Source organism: Haemaphysalis longicornis, unplaced genomic scaffold, assembly GCF_048455015.1.
Source record: "Haemaphysalis longicornis isolate Haplotype H1 unplaced genomic scaffold, Haemaphysalis longicornis Haplotype H1 scaffold_1, whole genome shotgun sequence".
Lineage (NCBI taxonomy): Eukaryota > Metazoa > Arthropoda > Arachnida > Ixodida > Ixodidae > Haemaphysalis > Haemaphysalis longicornis.
The window spans coordinates 416,460,020-416,485,106 of record NW_027526203.1 but is presented as its reverse complement, the minus strand read 5'-3'; the positions used below and the strand labels follow the sequence as shown (position 1 = coordinate 416,485,106).

Below are 25,087 nucleotides of genomic sequence, written 5' to 3'. Positions count from 1 at the left end.
GCCTCGTTGGTCCAGGCCTGGCTGGTCCAAGCGTGGCTACTCGATTCATCAGGATTCCCTGGGCTGCTGGGCGCTGTTGGCAGTGGCCCCGAGGCCACAACTTCTGCACCTTCTGGCAGCCGTTCTATCATGTCGAGCTTAAGAAGAAAAAAAACAGGATGTTACCGAATGTTGCATCTAAGTGATTATTGTTTTTTGCATGCTGAGTGCAAGTGGTACACATACAAACATACAATGCTTGATGTTTTCTCTAGATGAGTTGTGGTACACCCTAGACTCCCAAAAGTAACAATTGTTGTGGCATCAGTATGTTGTAAATGTCAATCAATGATAATTAAGCTACGCAGACAGTGATGCTTATGACAAGTTATTTGTGAATTTTTAGTACTCAGGGGCCCACAATGCCTCATGTTTGTGCAATGATGTTTTAGTAATAAACATTGCTGCCACCTGTCTCCGGCAACAAACCAGGTTGTTCAAAAACCAATTTTGGTTTTTCAGTCAATTTCCAATGTTTGCATGCAACCAAAATAAACATGTTGCACCTGAAAGCTCTCCTGCACCAGGCTTGGGTCGTTCATGGGCAGGTTCCCCAGGAAGGTTTTCAGCCGCTTATAAAATGGGCACTCTGTAGCTGCCGACCCAGTGCCAGCATTGCTTGCCTTTCTGAAATAAGAACAAAGTACAGATGAGAGTCACTCTGTCATGTCCCCAGCAATAAACACAAATTATTTTCACTACAGTACAAACGAACAAGAACTATGAACTTGATTTGTGCTGAAAGTTGAAACTGCAGGCTGTTGAATTATGATGTGAGCTAGATAGGCATCAAGATCAGCTGATAGTCAAGATAGAATGTTATTATCCTATAAACAATGTCGACAAACAACTATGGGATATGTGCTTGATTAGGCTGCACATTTAGCAATTTCTGCACAATTCAGGATGTGATAAAATTAGAGCATGCCTGAGAAAGACCTTTCTTTGAGCAGATTCAAATTATCGGCGGGAGTGATAATACAGTAGCGAGGGAGCTCTTGGAAGCCTTTTACATCAAGAGAAGAAAAAGGAGACCATTGCATCTGCTGCACATCTTTCCTTCTGCGTGTCAGTAAATTTGAATTCTTCAGAACTTCACTTTGATTGTAGCTACTTTTGATTTTTTCTCCTTCGCTTTTTCTACTGCGCATGTTTCCAGTGATTACACCTGTATACATACGAGACAATGCTTCAAATAAACAAGTACTGCAAGTGAGTGCTTAACCCATCGTGTCTTGCATCATTGTCTCACTAGCGCCTTAATGTTATTACACACCAACTTTCCTATCAGCTTTTTTTACCACAGTTCAATTACTTCTGATGCCTTACATGCACGGCCTAGTGTGCTCTTAACCACACTGCTCATACACAACTGAAAAGTTGGAATTAATAGTATTAGTATAATATTCTTGTGTATGCAAATTGCGGTTGCATAGAAAACAAGAAAGCAGTGCAGTGGTGTGTGCATTTAATGCAAACACTGCTGCTTTCACAGTGCAACTTCTAGCGATTGTTAGCTTTACTGCAATACACGCTACAGGAGATAATGCACCGGTCAACATTTTATTTTGTGTAACTGATCGTACAGCAAACACTACTGCTTTTATAATTCAACCTTTATTGATTGTTAGCTTTACCTTTACTGCAATGCGCACCACAGGAAAGCTAATGCACAGGTCAACATTTTATTTCGTGTGAACTGATCGTACAGGCTTTTTGGTGCAAAATACATTTCTGTCAAACTTCGCCCGGCAAAGCCTAACTTACGGCAAACGGCTACACATGATAAACCTACTGTGCTACGCTGTGATCGCTATTTAAGCATTGCTGCACGAGCGTTATGAAGGAGTCGCGTTTGAGCCCACGTCAAGCAAGATTCGGCGTTGCCTACGGCATCGAGACAGATCAGTCACAGTGCGGTGCGCCATATTTTATTGCACATGCTGGACGAGGTGCTACGCGGGCTTAAAAATCTAATAAAATTGTGGTAACTTACTTGTGCGCTTGTGCCAAGTTCTCCATCTTGTGCTTCAATTGTTTAGTTGTGACTCGCACAGTCTGCCCGCACTCATCGCTTGCGAGCTCATTAAACATCGCGGTCATACGCAGGTACACCGGGGCATTGTGCTTCTGAGCCCGCAGTTGTGCAAGGTGGTCCTGCCACACATTAATAAGCAGATGCGTCAGCGACGCTGTCCAGATGAAGCGCTTTTGCTGAGGGGCGCTCGCTTCCATCGGGGACACGTTGTTGCTGGGCGCAGCCATCTTGCCTAGCTGCAGCGAGAACGGAGGAAAGCCGGCGGAACGGAGACCAGCGACCTCAGTTGGTGTCGATCGCCGTTTGGTTTCCAACGGCGTTCGCACTGCCGTGTGACTCCACCTAACGGCCGTTAAGGCCAACTGCCGTTTTCGTTAACGGCCGTTAAGGCGCCCGTGTAACAGGGGTATTATACACTGCATGCTTTACCCCTCCCCAGGTTTCACGTTAGTGGAGATGGCCCAGGATTTTTTTGCTAAAGCCACCGCACGAGCCGGCGACTCCGCTGTCGCCTCGAGGCACGCGCTGACGAGCGCTCGTCATTTTCTCGGTCCTCGAAGTTTTCGCCAGTTTTAAGTGCGATGCACTTTATAAGCGACCCCAAACCATCCACCGGCGGCGGCGGCGGCGTCCGCAGCCCTGCTCTCCCTAGCAACGGCGCAGAGCGGAGAGGAGCGTCGGTAGCAACGGCGCAGTGACGTCACTCACCACGTGACGCCACTGCGCGTGGCGCACACCGCCGCGCCGCGAGGGAGCGGTGCTCCTCTATATTTAAAAAAGAAACAGCATCCGGCGCCAGGTTTCGATCCGAGGACTTTGCGGCCGCAGCGCGACGCTCTACCGACCAAGCCACTGACACGACGCTGATATCAGTGTTAGTGACGCGCCTTATATCTTTAACGCATTCAAACTACGTCGTCAGCGGCGTGCGTTGGCGACTCAGCGGCGTTATAGCGGCTTGATAACCGCGTGGTGTATACGTGATACTACAAACCCGATGGAAGAGATGGAAGAGAAGGCGGCGAGGCGGTGGGCTGCGGGGGCCGAGCGCAAGCGCCGCAAGCGGGCCGACAACCGTGCATTCGCACTTTCACATTCTCCCCCTCGGGGAAATGCGGGGGAATTTTTTTAAAGACGATACTCTTCCTTGGGCTACTTAAACCCAGAAATTTTGGTCTGTCTGTATGTCTGTCTGTCTGTCCGTCTGTCTGTCTGTGACTCTATTCAGCCACCCGGCCAAAGCAAAACAATGCCTGCGCAATAGTCTTATATAGTCACAGCTAAATCTACCCGTCTATGTCCGGTGTAATGTTCATACTTGTCAACATTGTTGAAGAAGAACAAGACATTACGCAAATATGCGACAACAAATCAATACAGAAGTGATATTTGCAGTGTTCCTTTATAAAAAATCAAACATGCTTGACTTTTGCGAAATTAAATACTTCATGAACTGCAGAAAAAGAATTCACTCCGCCGTCGCCTGCTGTCGCCCGCGCCACTATAGCTTCTGGCGCCATTTTAAGAAATAAACCGGCAACAGTTACGCAAGGTTCCACTATATAGGCTCCATGTTCGGCTTGCAACGCACGTGGAGTAGGGAAACGCGGTATCCTCTCTCTCTATATATATACACGTTGAAGTAGGGCGCCTCGATTAACGCGCGTCTTCGCCGTACGGCAGCGTTCGCATCGGGAGCAGTGGAAAGCGGGAAATTTAAAATGATTTAAGCAAACCTTTGGCGTCTTTACCTTGGGAGGAGCTCAACGCAAGAGGAACAACATGAGAAGTGAGCGGGAAAGCGAACGGGGTCATTTACTTCGCAAAAGCCGATAAAGTCTATCGTCTTTTGACGGCATTTGCAGCGAAAGGAGCAGATACACGGCCAATTTTTTTGCTAATGCCACTGCGCTTGCCGAGGACGGTCGGCGGTCGCCGCGAGGCACGCGCTGGCGAGCGCTCAGCATTTTATTGGCATTTTTTTCCTGCAACGGCGAACTTACGGATTGTACAACGCGGAACAATATTAAACATTTCAACAAAAAAAGTGGCCGGTATTCGTGGACACGAGGACAGCAACCACCACTTTGTGGAGGCGAGAGGCGCTCAACTAGAAACTGTCGGGTAGCCAGCCTTACAAAATTTGCTTTAAGCCGTCATTAACATGGCCGATCAACCGGCATCGTCACACCTCCTTTGAGTCACCGCCGTCGTCGCCGTCGCACTGAAGTTCTGGAAAGATGCTGAATATATTGGACGTGGTTAAGGCTCTATTAAAATGAATGTCTTGCACCCACTCCGGGGGATTGGTTTAGACAAGATAATACAGTCAAACCTCGGTACAACGAACACCACATTAACGAACTTTTCAGATTAACGAGCGTTTAAGAAATCCCACGCCGACTGCTTATAGTTCTAATGTAAAATTTTTTAACTACAACGTACTTCAGAATAGCGAACGTTTCAAAATAACGATCGTTTTATTTAGTTCCGTGCCATGTTAACAACACCTCAGTACTACGAACTCATATTTTCAAGGCCGGAGACTCTTAGAAGTCCGTTAAACAATCGCGGCAACCGCGGCAGTGTGCTAGTAGACGGCACGGCAAAGCGCAGCGAAGAAGAGGACGTCTTGCAACTTGCTCCGCGGAATGCGGCAGCCGATGCAAGAGGGAGAAAAAAGGTGAGGAGAAGAGAAAAAATGAAGCATGGGTAGCCTTCTCCGTCCCGAAAGCCGCGGCCGCGCTATTCGCGCTCACCCCAACTTTTTCTACGTTCCGCCGCTGCTCACGTGGCTTGCTGGATCTTCACGGACATCAGCGGAGCTGACAACAGAGGACATTGCCCGGACCGTGAGCGTTCAGGATGAAGAAGTGAAGATGGCAGCGAGAATGGCATGAACAACGATGCCTCTGAGGGTGCCGCAGCAGCACTCGAAGACTGCGACGAGCACGCGACGACTGCGGATGTGGTGGACAGCATACAAAAACTCCGCACATGTCCGGGGAAAAACCGCACGGCCACTGATTCACTCCCCAGGAATGTGTAAGAGTTTGAGTCCTTCGTGCTAGGAAGCTTGTGCTACTCGCGCTAGATGAAAATTGCCAACCACTTTAAATAAACGTGCATTGTTTCATGATCACTAGTGCATTTTTTTGTGTGTGAAAAATGACTTTAAGGATGCACTGCTGTACACGTAGGTCGTTTTAGGCATTGAAATACTATTTGTTTTCTTAAATTTTGCGATTTTCACTATAACAACCTTTCAGAATAACGAGCAATTTTCCACAGTCCCCTGAAGTTCGTTATATCGAGATTTCACTGTATTCTATATTGTGGGGATATAGAAATACACGTTATACAAAGTGAGAAACAATTTCAAGAAATGAATATAAAAAATTTGAAAAAAGTGCTGATTTAAGTTATTTAACCACGACACTTTATTGAGTTTTAATTTCATCGCTTGGGAAAATAACTGGACACATGTTCTGGTGCATTTCCCTAAAGGGTCAACGACACAATAATAAAGTCAATGCTGCGGCAGACATCACCATGGAAAAAACCAAGCTCCGATTAGTCAAATTATATTAATTGGTGTCTCGGTAACGAAAGAACGAGGTGGTGACGAGGGGCCTCAGGGCTTATTTTGTGCGGCAAGGAGGACCGTCTGCAGAAGGGTACGAAGTGATCAAAGGGCTCCTCGTGCCATGTGAAGCATAGGGTGAAAAGCGCTATGCGAGCACGTGGAAATAGAAGTTTCGATCTGGTTTCAGGCATCGAAAGCTGGTCAGTGTGACGTCGCACAGTCGAAACTGAGCAAATTGACACTTCCAAGGCTACCGGAAGTGCTGTATATCGGGACAGCAATAAGTACAATCTGCTGGAAAGCTCTAGAGCAAGGTGTGCCGCTGAAACTACCGGAAGTCACGTGGGCTGCCGGAAGAGCGTTTTGACCACAGGCCCGTTCACCGCCATGCTTGCTGGGTAGACAGCGGCTTAATTAAGGTAGATGCAGCCACTGTGCCCGGAAGCACAGGCCAGGCGGTCTTCTCATTTATGGGATGGTCCCTGCCAGGGATCAGCGGAGGAAAATTATGAGGGCTAGGGAAAAGGGAGCGGAGCACACAAGCGAATATATATTAATGAGCAGCCGCCAGTGGACCTCACTGAGATCTCGAACAGGAAGAGCGATTGCTGCAAACTCTGCCAAAAATCTTGATGCAAATTCGGGAATCAGCGATGAAAAGGTACTAAAACCAGTCCTTTTGTATGGAAGCGATGTATCCGTGGCCACAATAACATGAGACGGAAATTTCCCCAAGTGATCTTTCAAAAGGCCAGATAGCGTCTTCCTCAGAAGGATTTAGAATTTGAGGGGTAAAAGATCGTCAAATGCAATATTCACCACGGCAGTCTCAGTTTGAAAAACCGGAGCCATCGGATAGTAGGTTGAGTCTCAACGGCGGAAGCATAAGCTAAACATACATTATTTAAGGACGTTTGAACCTAGGCTACGACTGGTCAAAAAAGTGACGGTGGGGAAAGGATCTGAGAACAGGCGAAATATTACATTATTGGAAGCAATGCGTCCGCAGTCAGCGCCTGAAATCGGGGAATCAGACGAAGGACGCGAAGCTCCCTGTACAACTCACGAATGGGTACGTACTTGGGTAAACCCAGCACAACCGTACAGTTAGCTTTTCTGAAAAAAACTAATGGGCCGAGTTTGTGAAGCGGAAAACCGGAAAATGGGGCGCAACCGAATTGCAGATTAGGGCGAATGTAAAGGCGACAGATCAATAGAAGAATGTCCACACACGCACACCTTACCGCTTAATATAATAGCTTTCTGAAAGCGAAACTGCACCCTCCCCATTAGACGCAAAAAGCCGAATATGATGGTGCCATTAAAAATTAGTCCCGTACAGGGCACCGTTTTAGAAGAGCTAGCCTGCGATATAGTTTTTTAGTTGTAAGGCAGACAAATCGATATTGGGGCGTCAACCGCAAATGCCATAAAAGCACCCTTGGCGGCATTTAAACATAGACAGGGACCGCCGAGTTGTGAATCTAAAGTCTAGAGAAAATACTGCAGAGAGTGCGGCAAGGAATGGATACACCAGATAATCCGCACAATTCTAAGCCATCTGCACACAAATGCGATTTAACTCAGAAGAATAGGAACGTCGCTAAGGAGAACATTGAAATAAAAATCTGCAGAAATTCAGAGAATTGTCTACTAATGCGTAGGATTCTTATGAGTCATGACGTCTGTTTATGGTGTGAGTTTTTACAGCCAAATGTGGCTATAAGTAGCGAAAGAAGTTAAATTAATTTAGTCTTTTTTAAGTTTTGTTTGGTTTCTTTTCGCCAATGATGTTAATTTATACCCTTATAGCGATGAAGTGCACATTTACTTCGCTAATTGTTTTTTTTTTTTTTCAGAAGATGCAAGGCGTACTGCAGTTTCTCTGTTTACGCCATTTTTTTTCCCAACGTTCTTTAGGTGACTTTTTTGTTTATTCTTCAGCGTTTGTGGGAGATGTACAAGACGCATATTTTTTATTTTGTCAGATGACTTTTGTTCTTTTTTCTTATTCTTGATTTTTAAAAATTCTCCCAAACTAATTATCCCCATCTACGCTGTTGTAACGATTAAAGGTGTAACTGACACCAAATCTGCATTTTTGTAGAAATTTAGGGCGTTACACGTACGGATCGACGTTTTCGCTATTTTTTGAATTCATATTTTGAGCGTTCTTTTTTGGACTGTTTTCGTTTATTCTTCGGTTTTGAGGGGAGTTGTTAAGATGCACATTTTTTTATTTTATGAGATAGTTTTTGCTAAAATTATTTTTTTTTTAATTTTTCTTATTTTTTGGTTTTTCAAAATTCCTTCCCACTAGTTATCTCCATCTACGTTGTTGCAACGATTAAAGGTGTTACTTCCTGCACATCTGCATTTTTGTGGAAATGAAGGGCCCGGCTGTGGGTCCTGGCGGTGTGGGTACCCGGAAAAGAACGCCACGCATTAACAGGAGGCATGCCGTTGCCCTGACGTAGGCCTCACTATTGTCTATAACTGGAAGAAGCGACTCCGCACTGCGCAATAAAGGATTCACGCCCCGAGAAAAACGCATTAATCCACGAAGTGATATATATTCCCGGAAAGAGAAGCGAGCTATCTTTTCCAAAATAACCGACGCTATCATAAGCTATGCGATATCATAAGCTATCATCGCGACAGGCCGGATGAACACAGCTCCCCAAATTTACGGGAGCCGGCCAGATACAGCAGCCTTGCCTAAGTATTCACAATATTAGCTGTGTTTGAAAGGTTATCAATTCCGGACAATACCCCCTCCCCCAATCATTTTGACAAGACTTGACGTTATGTACATTATTTTTATATCCAAAATTCGTTTTTTTTTTGTTCAAAAAGAGAAGGACTTGAAACAAACGTATTCAAAAGAGTCTAGGCGAAGCACAGAGTGCTTAACAATATGCCAGAATCCATGAGGAGGCTAACTACAGAACATCGGAAACGAACGCGGTGAAACACTTCGTTTAGCTTCCCCAGCCATACCCTAACAAAAGATAGAAAAAGGAAATAATTTTCCCCTGGTCCGAAGCTCCACGGATAGTCGACAGGGCATCCCTGCGCGTTCAATGAGTGTACTTTGCAGTTCCGCGCTAGAGTCGGCCAGCCTCCGTTCCCGTGAAGTGAGGGGTAGGATTGGGTATGGGGGGAAGTTTGGGGTTCGATGTGCAAGTCCAGAGAGTATTATATATGCTGGGGTTGTTCCCGCAGTTGGGACACTTGGGGGTCCCCGGTGATCGTTGGAATCGGTGTGTGAGGTGTGCAGTGGGTAGCGCGTTTGTCTGAATCTGTCTTAGTACAGCGGATTCCCGGAGAGGCCGGGCGCAGTGCAGATAAGCAAGGGGAAAACGCGAAGGGGAACCACGCCTGTGGGCTGAGAGTCAGTGGTTCACGAAAAAAGTTCTAAGAGGCTGGGCGTGTGGATGGATGAGGGTATTAGCATTTTGTGGGCTGTTTCCCTAAAACTCGAGACAGAAAGAGTGTACGCCTGTGACATATCACAGAAAGGAGCAACGGCTTGAGTTCGTGTCCCTAGATTAGATACCCAGTACCGTCACTGAATCACGCAAGTCAGCAACGGCAGCCGTTTTGGTATTTATCAGTCTTGCCAGAATTCCGCTTCTGCGGCCTCACCGCTAACTTCGACAAGGTCATTGGTAAACAACACTGCCGAAGACTCAGCAACACGGCATCTTCGGACAATTCTGCAGCTGAAATGCTGCGAAGCGCGTTATCTTGTATTTGCATTCGGAACGACGCCATTCGCGCGCAGCCGCAGAGCAGGGAGAACAAGTTGAGACTACCCCAGTTCATAGAGTTTCATACTAATATATACTAGAGGGAAATCTGGCGCCACTGTCTAGGGGAGCCGCGCTTCAGCGAGCGTTCCGTCATGTACCGGGCAGGCACGTTCCACTTGTCCTTCGCATGGCTCATGAACAGGCTGAAAAGTTGGCTCTGGCTGCAAAAGAGCAACAATATTACTGTAGAAGGTTCACCAAATTTTTTTGTTATTCTATAATTGAACCTTCAAAAGGAATAATTTGTCAGTGATTATGTAGAAGCTACGTGCACGATGAGCGAAAAAGAAATGCCACCATTTTTTGTTGATTTTGGCTTCGAGACAAAAAAGCAGCCTTATGGCTAGCCAAGCCAAGTAGGCGAGGAACGTCGCTAGCGGCAATGGCGCCGCCCACGGCAGCCCGCGACTGCAGCGACAGATTTCACTCTAGTATATATTAGTATGAAACTCTATGCCCCAGTTGACCGGCAGAAAACGCATAAACAAGAAAATGGCGACGCCCATGAACCACCGCAGTGTAAACAAAGGTCACGTGTGCGAACTGGCCAGTGTTCACGGCGGCGGCACGGAACAATAGGAGAAAAAAGTGCCGATACTTTGTAACCCTATCTAGTGACACTAGCTTGAGTTATACAGTGGAACCCCAATAATACGACTTTCAAGGGACCGCGAGAAAGCGTCGTATGACCGAGATGTCGTACGACCGGGGTGTTAAGCACGTTGACCCAATTGCGGCGGCACGGGACCGTTCAAAGGGCGTCTCCACCCTGTACGGCGACGCTGGCATCGAGGCACCCTATTACAATTCACGTTCAGCCTGCCGCCTGAACTGCGACTTCTCGCTGTTGGCGCGTTGGTGTGATGCTGCCATGGGGGAAGTCCAAAGTTAACTCCTGCTCGCGAGTACCCGCCTGCTTGCTTGCGTCTGTTCAGCAAGTGGTCTGCCCTGCCTTCGGATTTGTGCACATCAAGCAGCGTCAAACGGTGGTTAAAGGAGCCATGAAGAGAAAATACAACTTCGTTTAATTTAAAAGAACTAGGATTCAGTATATCACTCAGCTCCATTACAGCCACAAAAGATGTTTTTTTAACGAAAAAAAAAGCAAGAAGTATTTAAAAACTTTCAAATTTTGCGCCACAGTGACGTGTTATGAGCAAGAATGACGTCACATGGGCCATCAATAAAACATAATTTTTAGTGCGTTAACTGCACGTTAGCATTAAAGTGATGCAGTCAAATGCAACTAGAGGCCCCATCACATACGTCCAGTCATGTGTCGTCGCGACAGGTCAGTTAGGCGGCCGCCAATCGTACAAACAAGGTTTCGTGACGTCACAGAAAAGTTGCGGGAAATAGACCTCTCCCGGGGTACGTCACGCGGCGGCCGTGACGTCACGGAAATCGCACGTGCTGGGCGTGGCCGGGAGGGTGGTTGGCAAAACATTCGGACCGGCGCGCGGCGCGTATGCAGTGAGGCTGCATTAGACGCGCGCAAAAGTGGAATTTTTGTTTACGTGTTGGCTTTTCTGATGCCGGTGGGCTGCTGTGCTCTCGGCTACCCAAATTTTGCGAGCAAAATCAGCGGCATCAGACTTTTCGGAGTCCCCACAGAGGTAAATTCGGCGTGTATTGTGGATGCGCGCAATGTGCCGAAGAGGCTGGCAGCCAAAGCAGCGACATAGTCTGCTCTCACTCGTAGGAACATTTCGCATTCTGGAACTTCAGCTGTTCTCCAAAGCGCAGTCATACCGTCTACATTGGCAGTCCACGCTTATTCGTGCAATGAAATGATACTGTTTATCAACCACCTGCTATCATGCAGCACCAGCAGAAATAGGGGGGGGGGGGGCGGAGGAGGGGGAAGACGGAAATTTGCGAAATATTGTCATGTTTTGAGGAGGTAGAGCACTATATTAAAAACACAATGAATGCCTAACCTGCTTAGGCGACGCGAAATAAATGTTTCGACGAGGGATCCGCGATAGCCGCCTGCCGCCTGATCGACAACGACAAGTTTGGTCTTTTGTTATGGGGGGATCTGTTCAAGACGAACGAAATTCATTGCTTGTAAGTACAATAAATTTTTACCTTGATCAATTATATTCTGCCTTGAGGATGCCGGAAAACTGAGATGCTTGCCATGCTCACATGTAGCATCGTGCCTTCGGGGCGAGCTGGGCCGCTCACGCAACTCGAAAAATGTGTTTGCCCTTAGCGAACAGACTCAGTGAATGTATTCATTTGTTGCGGCCTCCCGACGCTGGCGTATGCAGCGGGCGTACATGGACACTAACTTTAACTGTCATGAAATAATGACTACCGAAAATATTTCAGTGCACTGTCGCAAGATATACGCACTAACCATATATGGCTGATATGTTACTCTCACAATGACGATGAACCATTTCGATATTTCACTGGGGTAAAGGTAAGAAAACAATCGGTCAATCTCGTAGAGAAATGCATCATCGCGATATTTTTATTGGAATAATTTTTGCCTTTTGCTCTTCATATTTTTGTTTCGTTGCTGCTTATTTTACTATTTAATCCTTTCATGTTTTACCTTTCCTTTTTCCCCTCGACATGAAATCGTGTGTACGCCACTGTGTCCGGGCGACGCAAAAAGACCAAGAACAGGGAGCGTTTAGCTGCCTGAGGCACCGCGCTTAGCTTAAGCGGACCTCGAAAGCAACAATAAATTAGCTTTCCTTGGTATGTGTCCGAACACAAAGAATCTTCAAAAACATTTTGGGATGCGTCGCAACAGCACCAACCTTCAGAATGACTCGTTTAGGCTGTTCTGCCGCGCACTGATTATCCGAAAGCGTCGCCGTTCAGCTGACCGTACGGTAAACGAAAGTGTTGCGGAGGTTGTAGATGCGGAAAGCTACATGGAGGTGCGACGGCCACAGCTAGGATAGCTAGACCCCCCCTGCAATGTGGGAAGCCAGTGACGGCCCGAACCAACGGCACATCGTTCCTTTCGGGCGCCGCGCGGCCAGGCCGTGCCGTCGGAGCAGGCGCTTTCTGCCAACCGCCACCTCACTTCGCGGCCGCCAGCAGGCGCCACCCGTCGCGCACGTGCGCTTAGTGACGTCACGTTGTTTACATACAGGGAGAGGTCCATTGGCTAGGGGGTCGCGATTGCTCCACACGTTTTCTTTAATATCTCCGTTATTTGTTTGAAGATTGCGATGATATTGGTATCATTGTTATCGGGAGTAATCAGTCTTTCTAATAAACCCAACTTGTATTTTGTCTTCATGGCTCCTTTAAGAATAAAGAATGCCGCGACGAGGTGGCGAAGTGGTGTAAAATATGGGAAAAACTTAGGTTCATCCGCGCCAGGGTCGTATATCATCGGGGTTATATCACGGGGTTATTAATGCATTGTTCTCAGGTGCGTTTGCCGGGACCGAGGTGATCCGTCGTAAGAAGCGGGTCATCGTAAGTATGGGGGACGTATCAGCGGGGTTCCAGTGTACAACGAGAGCACGTGTAACGACCAAGCTGAATGTAAGTCGAGTGTTCTCCTTGTCCTCGTCGATGCGGGGACAATCAGCAGCATTGGATGCTATTCGTTGCGGAAGCAAACGAAGCAGACACCGACCGTTGAGGAATTTTTTACTACGTTCTCAATGCGCATGAGTCCTCGCGCTAGCGGCGCTCCAGCGCCATCGATCTCCTTTACCTCTCTCGCCCAGATCAGCGGGGAGCATTTCACGCCAACGGGAATTTCGATAATAGTCGTAGGCACGAAAGGGAAAAATATGAAACTGCTATTGCAGTATCAACGCTCACTCACTGTTACAGTATTACAGCGCTCAGCTGCGAGGTTTGTTACAATCATCCGGTGATGTTTCGAGCCCGTCGGTTCTTTGAGTACAACTTATTCACTTATCTTCGGATGGGTGATTCGGCTCGAAGAAAGCCGAAATATTTTGTCTTGATAAGTTGAAGTTTACTGAAATTAGTCTGCGAAATGGTTATCGTGCAGTAGCCGTTGCCTGTTGAGTGGGGTTGATTGTCATCACAGGCAGTCGAAGCTGGCGCTCCCGGAACACAAGAAAAGCGCTGCGTGTCGCTAAACCTTAAGCTTTTACTAAAGTTATACCGTTAGGGCCTGAAACTTCGCACACTGAATGCCTAGTACGCGTGCCTGCATGTCTCGTTCCTGCCCTGCGGGAAATGAGTTTGTCGCAATATTGTCGCAATTTTAACTCATGTAAATCATAATGTGATACTTTTGTCATCTTGTTTTCGTCTTTCGTAATTATCTATCACAATTCAATGCAGTCCACGGTAAACTTGACATACTCCCCAGTAATCATTATTTTTCATTTCAATCAAACAGGTGATAGAGAAGTGCGCTGAGTATACTGAACCCCTATATATAGCCTTCATAGATTATGAGAAAGCATTTGACTCGGTTCGAAACCTCAGCAGTCCTTCAGGCATTACGTAACGTAACCAGGGGGTAGATGAAGATTATGTAAGAACACTAGAGGATATCTACAATGGATCCACAGTTACCATCATCCTCCATAAGGAGAGCAGTAAAATACCTATAAGGAAGGGTGTCAGACAAGGAGACACAATCTCTGCAATGTTATTCACAGCATGTTTACAAGAAGTATTCAGAACGTTGGATTGGGAACAGGTGGGAGTAAGGGTTAATGGAGAATACCTCAGTAACCTCAGATTTGCTGATGACATTGCCTTGCTAAGTAACTGGGGGACGAATTGCAAAGCATGCTTTCTGCACTAGACGAACGGAGTAGAACCGTGGGCCTGAAAATTAATATGCTGAAAACTAAAGTAATGATCAATAACCTCGGGACAGCACAACAGTTTGGAATAGGGGGCGAAGTAGTGAAAGTGCTAAAGAATATATCTACTTAGGCCAAGCTGTGACCCCGGATCCCAACCATGAGGCAGAGATAATTAGAAGGATCAGAATGGGGTGGAGTGCATACGGCAGACATTCTCAGATAATGAATAGCAGCCTATCATTGTCCCTGAAGAAGAAAGTGTATAACAGCTGCGTCTTACCGGTACTCACCTACGGGGCAGAAACTTGGAGGCTCACTAACAGGGTTCAACTTAAATTGAGAACGACTCATAGGGCAATGGAGCGGAAAATGATAGGTGTAACATTAAGGGACAGGAAGAGAGCGGAGTGGGTAAGGCAACAAACGCGTGTTAAGGACATACTGGTGGAAATTAAGAAGAAGAAATGGGCGTGGGCAGGGCATATAATGCGCAGGCAAGATAACCGTTGGTCATTAAGGGTAACAGAGTGGATCCCTAGAGAAGGCAAGCGTAGCAGGGGGCGGAAGAAAGTTAGATGGGCGGATGAGATCAAGAAGTTTTAAAATTGGTCACAGTTGGCACAGGACCGGGGTAATCGGAGAATAATGGGAGAGGCCTTTGCCCTGCAGTGGGCGTAGATAGGGTGGTGATGATGATGATGAATAATTATTTTTCATTTAAGAAATTGTCGGTTGTATTTATGGTCCCGATCTGTCCTTATGTGGAGCTTTGCGCTCTTCTGCGGTGCGCAAATTACATTTTCGCAACTATAATTGTTTTTGACATTTTGCAAAAAACGCGAGAAGTTGTAGCTTACACATATATGCCGACACACAAAAGCCCCCTGAAACAAACGTTACAATGTTTGGCGCGTAAATTTACAGCCACGAGTTACGTTACTGTACGGTTATTTGCCTCAGTTAAGCCGGGTTCAGACTGTTGCCGCAACTGTCGTAATTTCGTTAAAGAATGACGTCATTTCACGTCTCAGCCAACTGAACTGCGTGACACGCCGTTTTCTACGTCCATAGCTCACGACACTGCTTTTGCGCCGGTAGCCGGTAGCTTTTGCACCGGTAGCCTCATGGTCTCGGTTAGTTATTGAAGGATTCAAAAACGCGAGACAAACTTCGAAGTAGACTGATGCGTATGCTATTATACTGGCATGGTGTCCTGTCAACCATCTCTGGCATGTGTCACCACAATAGGATTACTGTGATTTAGCAAAGGGAAACGACGCAACATCTCACTTCAAGCATATACCAGACGTAATCATTTCCATAAAGAAATTGAGCCACAACCCACGGTAAATAGAACGGATATTACGTTCGTTTTTCCGGATGTGCTATTGGAAAGTACGAAAGCCTTCAAGGAATCAAAGTACGTTTAACCGCAGGGCTAACAAATAAAAATATGTTCGCTCAACTTTTTCTTTATTGGCGCGCATGGCTGCGCTTGTAGTCATGTGTGCCTGTTTTGTTGCACTCAGTGTATTTCGCCGTTCCAAGACCGGAATTCTTGTTTATCTTCTTTCGTCCTGTGCAATAGAATGCGCGGGACGTCGCCTGAAATATGTATACGCTAACCCGCGACCTGCTTTGAACCGCATTCAAGGAGCACAAAATGAAAAAAAAAATCAATCTTGGTAACGACGACGACGCTGCGCACCTGTTTTCAATCACTCAGTTCTCTTTGAAGACACTCGCAGAGTCTTGAAGTGTGCCACGATGAGGTAAACGGGAAGATAAAAATAGTCCGCAAAGTTCTCTGGGGCCAGGTGGAATGCGGGTGACTTTGGAAATGGGGCATCTGTCGAGCTAGAAACAACAAAGCAATCCGTAATTGTAGTATGCTTTTCTGCGCATTTTTCACCAACAGAAATTGATTGTAAAGTTTGAGATCGGTGGTGCGTGCTACGTTTACAAAAATAAGTAACAATAAAGTAGAATGTTCCGCCGGGTATGCAGTGAAACACTGAACAGTAGGCGTGTAGACTCCTGTTTCGGGCGTTCGAAACCATGCAGTCGATTAAGTCACACCGTACCAAGCATTCTTGCCTCCCGTCAGCCGCTGTTTCTCGACACCCTACTGGCATTATGTTTCTATTGGTAGCTTTCGCACGAAGCTACCAATACGATTTGTAGCCTTTCTCACTCCTTGGTACTGTAATTCTGTAATAAATGAAGTTCTTTCTCACCAATAGCTGAGTCTACTGCTGTAGGAGGGCATTCATCAGGCCCAACGGCTGCATTCAACGGTTGTTTTCCAGGGTTCAGTATTCACCCGTTTCTGTTTGTAATCACTTTTAATGATCTTTCAACAGACATCTTATCAATCGTTCGCTGCTTTGCAGATGACTGCGATCTTTACCAATGCAGTTCTTCTACTACTGACCCGACATTATTACTTCAGGCGGATTTTAACTTCAGACAAAACTGGTGTTCTCATTCGCTCATGAAACTCATCATTCCCAAGTGCAAATTTATGCCACCAAACGTCAACTATAGGCGTATTCATTACGATCAACTAATGTATCTCTAATGGGGACATACTGGTACCTCTGCGTAACTATAGGTAATACTCTAACCTTGTATGACCTTAATATGAAAATGATATGTCACTTTAGAATGATTTGATTTTATCAAAAGAGCCCTCGCACATCTTATTTACATAATGCCAGATAATAAAAAACAACTGACACTCTGCTAAGATTTCTATTCCGCCTATACACGGATTACGGAGCGGCGACCTAGGCGTAGCCATGTTAGACGATGTGACGTCACTCGGCATTGCTGGCCTTCCCGGACGTGTTTCTCGCCGTGGCCTTCAATGGGCCGGGGCGCAACGGCGAGCGCCGGAGCGGCTTTATAGGATAACTGTGGTATTATTTTGGAATTCCGCTTTGAATTCGCACTTATCGGACGCGTAGACATCGTGTGCCAACCTGCAGACACTATTCAGTCCTGAAAAAGGGCCCATAAAGCTTTTTTAAAGCACTGTTCTGACTGGCGCCCATCGTCAAACTCCTGTTCACGCGTTTCATAGCTGTTTGACGGAATTTTTTTTCTACGTACACAGCAACCATGCATATCAGCGGGGAAGTATTATGCGGCCCCCGGCACGACGTCAGAACCCCCTCTCCTTGTCACTTCTTAAGGCTGACATGGAAATTCCAACCTCAAATGGGGTCGGACAGGAGCAGAGCAAGATCGCTTCCAGTTGGCATTGCTTCCCATCTTCACACTTAGCCAGATAACGACTTCACGTCCTTTCTTTGCACCGGTCCAAAAAAGCCACGCCCCCTTCCCCTCCCCTATTTGCCGTTCTGCGCTTGCCGTGTCGACTTCATGCCACTCGGCCCTCCACCTCAAAAGGTTGCCGACCCCTGATGTAAGTGAAACGACTTTGAGCCGCTGGTTGCTACACTTTTACCTCTCACCGCTCCGATCGGCAAGCTTAAATAGCCAGGCTGACTCGTTTCATCACGACGACACGCACGCAGTGCGTAAAGACAACAGGAGGCATGCTTTAATATGGACTACAATACGCTTGCCAGCAGCCTTCCGTTATGGCCTGAAAAAGTCACCCTTGTCGATGTTCTTGGAACTAAATTCTTCCGTTGGAGAATGGCGATTCAGCAATGCCTGCTCTCCGTGTCGTGCTCACCGTGCGGAAAGTGGCGCATCGCGAAAGGCCGCTGTTGCGACCGGGCGGGGGCACCCGATCCGAGTTCCGTCGCCTCCAACATACGATGGGTAGCGTGTATGATGCGAGCGGCCAGCCGCTGTTGCAGCCGTGAAGAAGTCCACAGCAGTAGGATAGCGTAACTCTTTACTTCATAGCGAGAGGTGAGCCGAAGCCAAAAAAAAACATACAATGCCCTGACGGGCGAGGTTACAATACAGGACTCGAGCAGAGCGACCGCATGGATTCGCTGCTCAGACAGGAATGAATTTCATCGTTTGGGCTGCTTCTATTTATACCCAAAAGCAACAAAGGTCAAACGCCCCCAAGAGTAACACGCCACGAACATCACAGGCACACACAACGCTCTTTCCACAGTTCGTGAGTTATTCATAGCCTCGCCGCACGTGGCGTCCGAGAGAGGGGAGAGAGTGTCCTTGAAAGGTGCCGGAGCCGCGCTATCGAATGTTGATCGCGCCGATAGCGAAGCGTCTGAGCCGGGGATGTCAAGGCGTGACTCACCGACGCGCTGGCACCTGAAGGGTGTGGCGAACATCGTGGCTTCGCACGTGTAAGCTGATGCGGGAAAACACGTGGCGCCTGATGCGGGAAAACACGTGGCGTTGGCCGATTCGTAACACCGCACACACGGTCAGTTTTTGTGAAGTAGCAAATAGTAGGACTCGCATGTGGATTCGTCCTACAGCTTGAGGTCCCGATCGCAGCTGGTACATCGGACAACCGCGCAAGTTTTTCCTCATGACTTCTACATTTTCTGACTGCGCATTTCGCTGAGTACCATGGCAGCCTACGGCGGAAACCGAAACGGCAGCGTGCTTAAAGGGACACTGAAGTGAATTTGTCAAGCTCCCGTTTTTGCTTGCACTGCGTAGACTGGCTCAAATTAGCCCACTTTTCATCGTTTATCCGGTTGACAAATGGGTACTTATTTTACACACCGCGAAAGAAGAAAAACTACTATGCGCGGTTTGCGGCGGCCGCACCAACTAAAGCTGTGACGTTGGGAGGAGGGAGCACCGTGATTGGACGATGCCCAAGGTTAGCAATCAAACAAGTTTCGGTTTCGGTTCTGTAAAACACAACCGATGGCGTTATTGGATGGGCATTCTCAGTATCTCAGTAACCATCGTACCGCGCTTCTGCCATGTTGTCGGCTGTGAAATGCGTAAGTAAGCCTCCCAGGACGGCTTGGAATCGTAGCATTCACTAGCCGAGGCCTACGCAGTGCATGAATGCCCTCCGCGTCCCCGCAGACGCTCAAATACCATGCGCTTTTCCCCCATATTTGGAGCTTGCCGCACTCATGCCTGTATCGTAAAAAACGTAATCGCACCAGGCCAAGGGTCTGTTGATTCTGGCCTGTACCCACTGCCCGCAAGCAGTCGGTGCTTATGGCAACAGCACGCCAACGAGAACTCGCTAGCGCGCCAGTGCCAGCCTGCGCGCATTCTGTGAACTAGTTCGTGTAGCAATGAACGTTGCGGCCCAAAAAAAGGTGTACTCAGTATAGAAAACATAGGCGGAAAACAAAAAAGTTAACTTAAAAAAAAAAAAAGCACGCAGCCGCGCGGATTCGAACTTGGGACTTTCAAAACACCAGCAACGGCATACCCAGCGCACTAGACCACTCGGCCACGGGGCAAGCTTTTTTTTTTTTTTTTTTTTTTTTTTCTGAAACAATAACTTTATTTACACATAAATATACACGTCATGCCGAGTGTTACACATGGTTCAGGAGCAGCTCTGACAGTGGATGTGTCGGTTACATGTTTGGCGGGTAAGATGACAACGTACGTGAAACCAGGAGAAGCAAAAAAAAAAAAGGGGCAAAGAGACACGAAACAAAAATAGGAGGGCAATGAGAAACAGCAGCACAGGCTCTACGAAAACAAAGGCTAAAGGAATTGTGTGTGTCCTATGGCTGGCGCTATCTCTCCTGTTTCTCAAAGGAGGACTTGGTCAACGTAGATACGCTGGCCCGTTGAACGCTCCAGCCCCCCCCCCCCGCTTTTTTTGTTTTTTTTTTTTGAATGGCTTAGGCGTTTCCCTGCCTCCGCCTTTCCTCATTTGTTTTGTAGCGCTTCAGCGCATGGCTGCCTCGGGCGAGCTTCCTTCGCAGTTCCAGGTCGCAGTCAGATGTGCCCAATGCGCTGACCGTCCATTGGACCTCCCGCAGAAAGTGTCGCCATGCGGGTTGTGGGTGGAGGGCGCACTCCACTGCATCTACCCTCGCTTTCCAGAGGGAGTGAAGTCCGATGGCTAGGACACAATCACGGAAAGCGGGGTGCTCTGCGTCTACACACAGGAACTTGAGGCCCGGCCAAGTGACGTTCCACGATGTTCTGAAGCACGCTTGTATTTCGTGCCAGAAATACATCGCCGTGTTGCAGTCGAGGAATGCATGTTCTGCGGTTTCCGGTTTGCCACACAGGAGGCATCCGGCGCCCCAGGGGAGGAAGAAGCCCCGCTCCTGCTGACGCGCCATGACTGGCAACACTGCCGCGTGGAAACGGAAGAAAAAATCTTTTGTGCCGACTGGGATGGGGGATTGCCTGACTCGCTTGAGAACATCGCCTCCACCCTGAGGGACCGGTGGCTGACGGTACAGGGGTGGTGGCAGTGTCTGAGCAACTAGGTCCCAGTATAACTTTCGCGGCTTCACAGCGAGCAGGTATTCCCAAGAAAAACACGTCTGAAGTGAAGCCACCGCGCTCGCTATCTCCCTGTAGAACCCGGTGATGCGAGAGCCGTGATCGACAGGCGCTGATGTGGCAAGCCACGGCCGCAAGTGAAAGGAGCCTATGCATTGGATGGCCGCCTGAAGAAACGGGTCGACCTGGTCGCGGAAGAAAAGGAAGCGCTGGACTACGAGCTTGAGTTCTGCGTTTATCAGTCCAATGCCACCCCCCTCCACGCTCCAGAAGAGATTGGTGCGGCGCATGGGCTCGTATTGCGACCGCCAAACGAACACTGCCCACGACCGGTGTAGCCTCTGTATCGAGCCGGCATCGATGGTGGTAATGCGCGCTGCGTACAGAATTGCGGGGTAGGCTACCATGTTGCACAAGAGGGACCTTGCATAAATGGATATGTTACGGTTCCTCCAGGGGTGAAGCTTCCATTCGGCCGCGTCAACTTTTGATTTCCATCGAGGCGCCACCGCCTGGCCCACTCCGATCTTTACCCCTAGATATGTCTCAACGCGGTCCGACCACCGCATGTTGAAGCACTTGCGCGGCTTTCTTTCCCAGCACCCCAACCAGGCTCCCTCGGATTTTTCAAGGTTCAGCTCTGCACCGGAGAAACCGCAGAACTGATGTGCCAGTCGGAGTACTTCTCCGGCTTGGGCAGCTGTTGTGCAGATAAGGGCAACGTCGTCGGCATATGCCAACACTCGGAGTTCCCGTCCGCCCATAACGAGTCCTTCGATTTTGGTGGACGCAGCAACCATGCGACACAGCGGCTCCAGGTAAAGAGCAAAAAGTAGTGGAGACATTGGACAGCCTTGGCGGACAGAGTTTTGTACCATGATGGGGGTGCCTACTTGCCCATTAACGATTATGCTCGTCGTGATTTGAGTGTAGCATATCTGGATCCACTCCATCATGGTGTCTCCTACTCCGCAGTGCCTGAGGAGTGTGAACAGGAAAGGCCGTTGTACCCTGTCGAATGCCTTCCTAAGGTCGAGCTGTAGCACAGCCAGTGGTGTTAACCCTAGCTCTCCCGCCTCACAAGCGGTCCTCATCCAGTGAAGGTTGGAATTTATTGTTCGCCCTTTGAAGCCGCAAGTCTGGTGTGGGCCCACCACCGTACTAAGGGCCGTTTCGAGTCGATGAGCCAGTATCCGAGCCAGGATTTTGTAGTCTGACGACAAAAGGGAAATCGGGCGGAAATCGGATGTGCTTGGAATTGGACCGGATTGTGGTGTTTTCGGCAGGAGGACCAGGTGGCTATTTCGCATGGAAGGAGGAAGTAGCTTTTTGTGCATTGTGTCCTCGAAAACTGAAGCGAGTATTGGACTTAACCATTTTTGAAAAGTCATGTAAAATTCTGAGACAATCCCGTCTGGACCTGGGGACTTGTTTCTGGGTAGCTGTTTGATTACGGATTCTACCTCCGCTGCAGTTATTGGAGAGTTGATTAATTCTCTCAAATCCTCCGATACCTTTGGGAGCTCGCTCAGAACTTCCTCGGGCACGGGGTCTAATCCAATCTGCAAATTAAACAGGCTGGAGTAAAAGTCCTCAAAGGCGCTTGCCACTTCACGCGGTCCCCGCGCGAGCTGCCCTTGGTGTTGAACCTCGGTGATGTTTTTCCGGGTAGCGTTCTCTCTCTCGAGCGTGCGGAAGATTTTCGAGGGCTGTGCCTCCTGCTCAACTCTCTGCTCCCTGCTGCGGACCAAGGCACCCCAGTAGCGATGTTCCAGTTCATTGAAAAGCTCTTTTTTAGTTACGCGGATGTCCTCGCGAAATTCCCCAGGCCTCTCTTCATCCGCCTCAATGAGGTCTCGGAGCGTTGACATGAGGCGGTTTTGGGTAGCTCTACCACGCGCGGCCTCTCGCCTGCCTATGGTGGTTGCAACTTTGATTTTAGTTTTGAAAGATTCCCACTCGCTGGACCCTATCGTGCAAGTTCCCAAGCATTTTATTTCTTCCCGCACGCGTTCTACGAATTCTGGGTTTTGCATGATGGATGCGTTCATTATCCAACGCGGATTTAGTTTGCCATGCTTTTGGTTTCCATCGTGCCTAATTTCACATGTCACTAAGCCGTGGTCAGACAGTGGGACGGGTGTCACGGCGTAGTCTTGTATTCGTGAAAGTAAGTCTCCTGAGACATAAAACCGGTCCAGCCGGGCCTGAGACACACCACTCCATCTGGTGTATCGTGGGGTGGCCCACTTCCGTCCCGAGGCCGCGTCGGTCAGGTCACAGTCACGAACTACTGACTTTAAAATTCGCGACGAGGCATCGGTGCTGCTGCACCCACCTGCTCTGTCACTTTTTTCCGTCACACAATTAAAGTCACCGCCAAATATCACGGTGCATGGGACATTCAAAAGAGGGCGGGTGGCGGTGAAGAGCTCACTTCGTGATGGTGGGTCATTGGGAGCGTACATGCACAGGAAACGGGTGAGTTCCCCTCCCACAAATGCGTCCACTAGGCTGAAGCGGCCATCTTTGCCCAATTCGCAGTCCACGATTTTGACCGAATCATTTTTCCTAACGAGAATGGCTGCGCCGCCTGCTCGGGTCTCGGTCAGGGTGTGAAAACACCAGAACTGATTGCCGAACAGGCGTACAAAATTTTTTGCATCGTCTGGGTTTCCGATTTTTGTTTCCTGAAGAAAGGCTACATCAATTTTTTCCTGATTCAGAAGTTCTAATAGCCAAAGTCTCCGTTTAGCGGAGACAAGGCTGACTACGTTAAGCGTGGCTAGTTTTAAAAAGGTTTGGGGGAGGCTCATTGTGGGAAAGGCGCTCACCTCGACTGCTTTTATCTCGGTCCCTCGGGGTTCCTTGACCCGCTTTCTCCCTTGCCGGTGTTGTTTCCAGCCCTGCCGCGAGCCTTTCGGCGCGTCACAATTGGGCTTTCAGGTTCTTTGCCGTCTTCCTGGGAGTCCACGGCGCCGGGACCCTCCGGTGGAGGGGGCGTTGGTTGGATTGTGTCCACGCAACCTCCTTGGTCCACGCTCGGCAAGGGGTCCTCCGGCGGTGGCTGCTCCTCCTTTCCCTCTAGCTCCTCTCCCGTCGTCTCCTTGACCTCCTCGGGGTTGCTGCATTCCTCTGCTGCGGGGACGTCGGGGGCCGGCGGGGGAGATGTAGAGGGGGGCGGGCTGGGCCCGTCGGTTGGCGTTGCATTGGAATCTGCTGCTTCTTGATCTGCGCTGCTCATCATGGCCGCCATGTCGTCCGCGTCCATGTATTCCTGCAGCTGCGGCCGTGCGGACGCTCGCTGCTTGACTCTGGCGGCGTACGAGACCGTGCAGTTTGCGTGGTCGTGGCCGAAGGAGCGACACGAACGGCACCACGGCGTCCTGCAGCTCCTACGATAGTGTCCGGTGTGGTAGCATCGAAGGCACAGTGCTGGCCTACCAGCTACCTCTATCAGTATGGGGCACCCCTGCACGGTCGCCTGGTGCGGTACGTCCTCCAGCGACGTGGGGCTGGACGGGATGATGTGATACACCCTGCTCGTGCCGGTCATGTGCGCGAGCCCGGGTTTTCTCCAGCCATCACGCTCGACTCGTTGCACACGGCCGAAGCGCTCCAGCTGCCGCACGATCAGTTCGTCAGGCACCCTCGGTGGAAGCCAGTGCACCTTAACGGCGACTTCACGTTGGTTCGGGTTGATGACCAGGCATCGCCTTCCCTTCACCGCAATCTCGGTCCGTGCTGCCAAGGCTTCCATGTCGTTCTCTGCTCTGAAGGTGACCATCCATACGTGGTTGTACTGGAAGGGGCCGAGACACTCGATCGCCCTCAAGTCCGTGATGTTCTCGAGGGCAGATGCGAAGTCTTCGACCCCGTAGGGCCGCGCCGACGGATCTCCGTGTAAGAACAACGCGTTCTCGCTGAGCTTTCCGGTGGGGAGCGTGGGCAGAAGGGTGCGGTAGGCGGACGGGCCGGCGGACGGTGACGGCGGGTCACGGGAAAACCGGTCCGACGCGGCTGCGCCGGTCGCCTGTGGGGAGCTCTCGCTGGACATGACCTTCCCCGACGAGGGCTGGGGAGAGGGCCACGGGGCAAGCTCTGCTCACCTTGGTAAGCTCTGCTCACCTTGGTAATATAAGGTATATATTGTATAACCAGTTTACACTTTTATTTAGTTTTGGCATTTCAAGCAGCTTAGGTGACTATTTGTTGTTTTGCGCTCGTGCAGTAAGCATCCCCCAAGTTTCCACAATATATCACGTCTAGCAATTGCATTTCTTAGACGGAAAAGCGTTCGCAGATGCGTAGTCGTGCTGCTGACCGCTGTGCTTGTTCGCCCAGCGCAAAAAAGTGCTTCCCGCACCCTAGTTTTACGCTGTACGGTAAAAATATCAGTTGACTTTATTTCCTTAGTACCTATATTGACTTCGCTGAC

General features: G+C 48.9%; 2 protein-coding genes across 2 annotated transcripts in view; both read right to left on the bottom strand.

Annotated features, from left to right (window-relative positions):
• The window catches only part of Ac76e (adenylate cyclase type 2 Ac76E), a 597,242-nt gene that overhangs the window by 201,777 nt on the left and 370,378 nt on the right, over window positions 1-25,087 (bottom strand). The gene's annotated exons all lie outside the window — the stretch shown is intronic.
• Window positions 296-2,477, bottom strand: LOC144172633 (uncharacterized). Its single transcript, XM_077701283.1, has 2 exons — window positions 2,036-2,477; window positions 296-666 (listed from the first exon to the last, which is right to left on the bottom strand). The coding sequence occupies exons 1-2, from the start codon at window positions 2,302-2,304 to the stop codon at window positions 498-500; spliced, it is 438 nt and encodes a 145-aa protein (XP_077557409.1). The 5' UTR covers window positions 2,305-2,477; the 3' UTR covers window positions 296-497.

What these genes read in the sequence shown, in the direction of transcription:
- LOC144172633 (XM_077701283.1), bottom strand. Translation starts at nt 2,304, where the DNA reads ATGGCTGCGCCCAGCAACAACGTGTCCCCGATGGAAGCGAGCGCCCCT. An exon ending in AACTTGGCACAAGCGCACAA is followed by an intron (nt 667 to 2,035) that starts GTAAGTTACCAC and finishes TTCTTATTTCAG; the next exon opens with AAAGGCAAGCAATGCTGGCA.